This window comes from Pholis gunnellus (genome assembly GCF_910591455.1).
Source record: "Pholis gunnellus genome assembly, chromosome: 19".
Classification (NCBI taxonomy): domain Eukaryota; kingdom Metazoa; phylum Chordata; class Actinopteri; order Perciformes; family Pholidae; genus Pholis; species Pholis gunnellus.
In genome coordinates this window covers 21,475,760-21,483,146 of record NC_136546.1, presented here as the reverse complement: position 1 = coordinate 21,483,146, position 7,387 = coordinate 21,475,760, and the positions used below count along the sequence as shown (strand labels likewise).

Sequence of the window (7,387 nt, the reverse complement as noted above, 5' to 3'; positions counted from 1 at the left end):
GACTTTATTTTCAGTAAACATTTTATTTTTGCTGCTTTGATGAAACAATGACTCTGACTCCAGAACCAATCAGAGTCATCGACAGGAAGACTTGAACTGTCCAAACTTTATTGACACAATGATTCAGACACAACGGATCAAACCGTTGGAGCTGGGCTCACACTTAGTCTTCATGCTAAGCTAAGCTATGCTACCATGCTGTGAACCCTTTGAACTGTTCCTTTAAGACGTTGATGTCACGCTCACGTCATGACACAGTTCAGCCTCTAGGGGGCGGAGCCTCTCAGTATCCAAACACCTGTTTGATGGCCCTGAAGTAGAAGCGGGTCCATCCCTCTCTGGTGGACTCCTCCTCTCCTTCAGGGACTCCTCCACACTCCATCCTCAGCTCCGTCTCGTCTCCTCGCTCCTCCAGCTCCAGACTGACGGAGGCGTAGTGTTCTGAAGGAGACAAAGCTCAGATGTCAGATTGTCCCTGAACTCACCAGCAGAGAAGGTTCTCCCCATCACAGACGTACCACTGGGCCACGTTCTGAACCGCCACCTCATCTCGATCCTTCGGTTCGGTACCTGAGGGGAGGAGCGGCCGTCTGGTTACCATGGTGATGCGACAACTCTGCACCGATTGGCTGAACAGCTGTTACCTCACCAGCTGTGTGAACTCTCCTCTGACGCTGCCGTCCAACATCTGGAACTGTCCTCCTCTCCGACCGTCCACCTGAGCAGCCGAACGAGTGAACACCTGCACGAACTGAGGAGAAGGTCACCTGTAGTACTGTAGTACTCTTACTACTACTGTAGTACTACTAATAATACTGTATTACTATTACTACTACTGTAGTACTCTTACTACTACTGTAGTACTATTAATAATACTGTAGTACTACTAATAATACTGTAGTACTATTAATAATACTGTAGTACTACTAATAATACTGTATTACTACTAATAATACTGTATTACTATTACTACTACTGTAGTACTCTTACTACTACTGTAGTACTATTAATAATACTGTAGTACTACTAATAATACTGTAGTACTATTAATAATACTGTAGTACTACTAATAATACTGTATTACTACTAATAATACTGTAGTACTATTACTACTACTGTAGTACTATTAATAATACTGTATTACTACTAATAATACTGTAGTACTCTTACTACTACTGTAGTACTATTAATAATACTGTAGTACTACTAATAATACTGTATTACTACTAATAATACTGTAGTACTAATAATAATACTGTAGTACTAATAATAATACTGTAGTACTATTAATAATACTGTAGTACTACTAATAATACTGTATTACTACTAATAATACTGTAGTACTAATAATAATACTGTAGTACTACTAATAATACTGTAGTACTATTAATAATACTGTAGTACTACTAATAATACTGTAGTACTACTAATAATACTGTATTACTATTACTACTACTGTAGTACTCTTACTACTACTGTAGTACTATTAATAATACTGTAGTACTACTAATAATACTGTATTACTACTAATAATACTGTAGTACTAATAATAATACTGTAGTACTATTACTACTACTGTAGTACTATTAATAATACTGTAGTACTACTAATAATACTGTAGTACTATTACTACTACTGTAGTACTCTTACTACTGTAGTACTATTAATAATACTGTAGTACTACTAATAATACTGTAGTACTATTACTACTACTGTAGTACTCTTACTACTACTGTAGTACTATTAATAATACTGTAGTACTACTAATAATACTGTATTACTACTAACAATACTGTAGTACTATTAATAATACTGTAGTACTACTAATAATACTGTAGTACTATTACTACTACTGTAGTACTATTAATAATACTGTAGTACTACTAATAATACTGTATTACTACTAACAATACTGTAGTACTATTACTACTACTGTGGTACTCCTACAATACTGCAGTATTAGTACTCATACTGCAGTATTAGATCAACTTTATTTCAGAATCAGGGTCCAGAGAAGTCCGGAGGCCTCGCGATGCCTCCCAAGAGACGGACCAGCGTCTCCACAGACTGGAAGCTCTACGAAACCTCATGTTGGTTAAAACCAATATCATCTCATTGTCAGAGTCATTAAGCCGACAAATACATTTATACATAAGATTTCTTAAAACCGTTTGGAAAGTATTGACTCCTGCAGCCACAAACATTTCACTGGCACTACTCCATCTCGTCTCTAGTGATATTCTCATGGCGTCATTAGAAGCTGCAGTGTTGCAGTATTACTTCCTCCACCTACACACATGGTCTCTACCCGGAGTCATCTTCGCTGATCTTTCCTCTTCTGTTACCTCTGCTCTCCCTGACCCTGAATCCTTCTCTCTGCTATCCCCTGATACTGCTGCTGATCTCCTCAGCCTATCTGTCTCCCCTAACGAGGTCCTCAACCTTGTAACATCTAACCGCTCCACCACGTGCTCTCTTGATCCGATCCCCTCCTCTCTTCTTCAGTCTATTGTGACTGAACTCCTTCCTTTCCTCACCCACCTCATCAACACATCTCTCGTCTCAGGATGCTTTCCCACGGCTTTCAAGACTGCCAGAGTCGCCCCCCTTCTGAAGAAACCATCACTTGATTCCTCTGATGTCAAGAACTTCAGACTTCAACCTCCCTTCTCCGTGCTCTACACTGGCTCCCTGTAAGAGCTCTCATCCAGGTTCAGACTCTGGTGCTAGTCTACAGGTCCAGACTCTGGTGCTAGTCTACAGGTCCAGACTCTGGTGCTAGCCTACAGGTTCAGACTCTGGTGCTAGTCTACAGGTCCAGACTCTGGTGCTAGTCTACAGGTCCAGACTCTGGTGCTAGCCTACAGGTTCAGACTCTGGTGCTAGCCTACAGGTCCAGACTCTGGTGCTAGTCTACAGGTTCAGACTCTGGTGCTAGTCTACAGGTCCAGACTCTGGTGCTAGTCTACAGGTTCAGACTCTGGTGCTAGTCTACAGGTTCAGACTCTGGTGCTAGTCTACAGGTTCAGACTCTGGTGCTAGCCTACAGGTTCAGACTCTGGTGCTAGTCTACAGGTTCAGGCTCTGGTGCTAGTCTACAGGTTCAGACTCTGGTGCTAGCCTACAGGTTCAGACTCTGGTGCTAGCCTACAGGTTCAGACTCTGGTGCTAGTCTACAGGTTCAGACTCTGGTGCTAGTCTACAGGTTCAGACTCTGGTGCTAGCCTACAGGTTCAGACTCTGGTGCTAGTCTACAGGTTCAGACTCTGGTGCTAGTCTACAGGTTCAGACTCTGGTGCTAGCCTACAGGTTCAGACTCTGGTGCTAGTCTACAGGTTCAGACTCTGGTGCTAGTCTACAGGTTCAGACTCTGGTGCTAGCCTACAGGTTCAGACTCTGGTGCTAGCCTACAGGTCCAGACTCTGGTGCTAGCCTACAGGTTCAGACTCTGGTGCTAGCCTACAGGTTCAGACTCTGGTGCTAGCCTACAGGTTCAGACTCTGGTGCTAGCCTACAGGTCCAGACTCTGGTGCTAGCCTACAGGTTCAGACTCTGGTGCTAGTCTACAGGTTCAGACTCTGGTGCTAGTCTACAGGTTCAGACTCTGGTGCTAGCCTACAGGGCAGTGAAAGGAACAGCTCCTTCCTGTCTCCAGGCCATGGTCTAGCCCTACACCCCCCCGACCACTTGGCTCTGCTGCCTCGGGGCGATCGGTTCCCCGTCGCTCAGAGGTCCCTGCGGCCGATGGACCCGGTCTCTGTTCTCTGTCCTGGCCCCACGATGGTGGAATGAACTCCCCACTGACGTCAGGACAGCAGAGTCGCTGCCCATCTTCCATCAGGCTGAAGACTCACCTCTTCATGAAGCTCTACCCTGAGCCTTCCTCTCAGCACTGGTTGTGTTCATGCTCGTGTGTTTCTGTACGTCTGCTCTGGTTTCTGCTCTGAGATGTTTAAAGGAGATGAACTCATGACTTCTGGTGACGAGTAGTTCTCTTGAATACACTTACTGTAAGTCTCTTTGGATTAAAGCGTCTGCTGAATGACTGTAATGTAATGTATTGTATTACTACTACAATACTGTAGTAGTAATACAATACCGCAATACTACTACAAAACTGCAGTACTGCTATAATACTGCATTACTAGGCAAGACAAGTTTATTTGTATCGCACATTTCAACAACAAGGCAATTCAAAGTGCTTCACATAAAACCATTAAGCCTGGTTTTACCCTGGTCTGTTCTGGTCTGACCTGGTTTTACCCTGGTCTGTTCTGGTCTGGTACCTCCTGGCTGATGAAGGTCCTGTACAGCTCATCAGGAGATGTTTGGAAGGTTTCCGTCAGATTAAAGGTGCAGGTTTTGATAGGGACACCTGGGATGGAGGGGGCGGGGCCAGAGGAACACCTGGTGGCGGAGCTTTTCTGTAGGATAAAACAAAGAGGTCAGAGGTTACTTCCACACCTGTCTCAGCTGAATGTCTGGATGTGTAACTCTACCTGAGGTCTACTGGTCTGGATCTGGTCCTTCTGGTTCTGAGGTTCAGGTGGCACCGGTTGGTCGGCCTTAGCGAGGATCATACCTTGACTGAACTCTATGAGGTCACTCAGGTTACTACAGGGATCATCACTGATTGGTTAGGGTAGATGCATTCTGGGTAACAGACCTGATTTGAGCCGGCGGACGAACTCGCCCAGAACCCTCCGGACCTCCTGAACGCCGGTCTTCTTCATGAGGCCGAGGAGCGGCGTGTCGGGCTGGTCTTTGCACAGAGACACCGAGATCTGGACGGGAATAAGGTGATCAATATGTGATCGATATGATGATCAATCCATTGATCAGTACAGCGATCAATACCAGGAACAGGAAGTAGTACTAACGTCGAGGTCGTCCATGTCGTTCTCGTCCGATAAGTTAGAAACGTCAACGGTTCCTCTGAACTTCACGCCGCTGCTGGACGTCCCTGCAGACAAGAAACAGTTAACACCACAGAAGAAGAGCTGGATATCGAACCCAAAGACGTCTCCGCTGCTCGTCTGGTACGTTTTTAACTTTTATCTTCACGGTGCCACAAACACTTTAGTTATCGGACGCTCATCGTTTTAGCTTTGAGAAGCTAACGTCGCAAAGAGACACGTATTACTGTTCAAATAGCATGTTAGCATGTTTTTCTAGTTAGCATGTTTGTGATGATGTCACTGATGATCATCAGTGACATCATCACTGACCCAGCCAGCTGGCCCTCAGCCTCCACTCATAGAAGAAGAAGAGTTTTCCTCTCCGGTTGTTGATGGAAGATTCTCCTTCAAGTCTGTCGACCTCCGTCAGCTCAACTCCACCCTCCGGCCCTTTAACAGAGACTCCTAGGAGGAGGTCACGGAGGAGCGCCGAGGACCAGGAGCTCACATCACGCTCTGTCCTAAGGAGGAGGAAGAGGGGTAGGAAGAGGAGGAGGAGGAGTGGTAGCGGGAGGAGGAAGAGGAAGACGAGGAGCAGGAAGAGGAAGAGGCGGGGGAGGAGGTAATATAAATAAAATGTGTTGATGATGTAGCCTCGCCCTCCTCTGACAGGACATTTAAAAATATCTGAACAGCTGGAGGATCGAATAACACACACTATTATATATTATAATATATTATAAGATTATATATTATAATATATTATAATATTAGATATTACAATAATATATTATATATAATATTATAATATATTATGATATCTAATATTATAATAATATATAATATATTATAATATAATATTAACTTGTTTTACATCTGTCAGAAGATGTTTGAGTTTCTTCTCTGTGGTCCACTAATAATAATAATAACAATAGTAATAATAATAATAATAATAATAACAACAGAAATAATACTAATAACAATAGTAATAATAATAACAATAGTAATAATAATAATAACAATAGTAATAATACTAATAACAATATTAATAATAATAACAATAGTAATAATAATAATACTAATAACAATACTAATAACAATAATAATAATAATAATAATAGCAATAATAATAATAATAACAATAGTAATAATAATAATAATAACAATAATAATACTAATAACAATAGTAATAATAATAATAACAATAGTAATAATAATAACAATAGTAATAATAATAACAATAATAATACTAATAACAATAGTAATAATAATAATAGTAATAATAATAATAACAATAGTAATAATAATAACAATAGTAATAATAATAATAACAATAGTAATAATAATAACAATAGTAATAATAATAATAATAATAATAACAATAGTAATAATAATAACAATAGTAATAATAATAATACTAATAACAATAATAATAGTAATAATAATAATAGTAATAATAATAATAGCAATAATAATAATAATAACAATAGTAATAATAATAGTAATAATAATAACAATAGTAATAATAATAATAACAATAATAATACTAATAACAATAGTAATAATAATAATAACAATAATAATACTAATAACAATAGTAATAATAATAATAGTAATAATAATAATAACAATAGTAATAATAACAATAGTAATAATACTAATAACAATAGTAATAATAATAATAACAATAGTAATAATAATAAATACAGACCAGTGCCAGTTGTTGACGTTTGTTCCGTCTGCTCTCTGCTCAACGATCCATCGAGGATCTCCTTCACCCCATTTAGCCATCAGAGTACTGAGTACTACTGTAGTATATGTGCTGTACTAATGTACTGTAGTAATACTTGCTGTAGTATTACTGCTGTACTTACTGTAGTATTACAGCTATAGTATTATTGCTGTAGTATTATTGCTGTACTTACTGTACTTGCATTCTGACCAGCTGTCCTTAAACGTCTCTGAGTCTCTGACTTTTCAGCTGAAACTTGAAACCACTTCATTCTTTCTACTTCCTGTTGTAGAGCCTTTCAAAGTAAACCTCCAGTAACAGTAAATATAATAAACTTTACTACTACACTTTTCAAAACAAAGTCACAGAAGCTTAATGAGACTAAATCAGACTGACAATGATCAAACATTAAATGTAATAATAATAATAATATATTAAAAAACAACTATAGTGTTAAAACGGATCGGTCATTACACACTACATTAAATCACGTATAAACATAAAACATGTTTGTTTGTTTTTTGTCATTTTTACCATTTTACATTTTATTTATTTTACTTTTTCATTTTTTAAATTGTATAATTTTTAAATAGTTTTGTTCAGTTTGTTTGATTTAACACATAAATGTTATTCTGAATGAAAGATTAAATAAAATACATTTATTTATTTTTGGTTCATATTTTATTAGGTTTACATCATAAAATCTTCTGTTCATATTTTACATTAGTTATTATATCTTTAATTATTATATTTGTAA

General features: G+C 38.8%; 1 protein-coding gene across 1 annotated transcript; it reads right to left on the bottom strand.

Annotated features, from left to right (window-relative positions):
* Nucleotides 1-116: 116 nt before the first annotated feature.
* On the bottom strand, nucleotides 117-6,868 carry LOC306711599 (activator of 90 kDa heat shock protein ATPase homolog 1-like). Its single transcript, XM_079180610.1, has 9 exons — nucleotides 6,610-6,868; nucleotides 5,229-5,419; nucleotides 4,881-4,963; nucleotides 4,667-4,784; nucleotides 4,500-4,594; nucleotides 4,287-4,424; nucleotides 650-751; nucleotides 519-570; nucleotides 117-441 (listed from the first exon to the last, which is right to left on the bottom strand). The coding sequence occupies exons 1-9, from the start codon at nucleotides 6,687-6,689 to the stop codon at nucleotides 284-286; spliced, it is 1,017 nt and encodes a 338-aa protein (XP_079036736.1). The 5' UTR covers nucleotides 6,690-6,868; the 3' UTR covers nucleotides 117-283.
* Nucleotides 6,869-7,387: the final 519 nt, after the last annotated feature.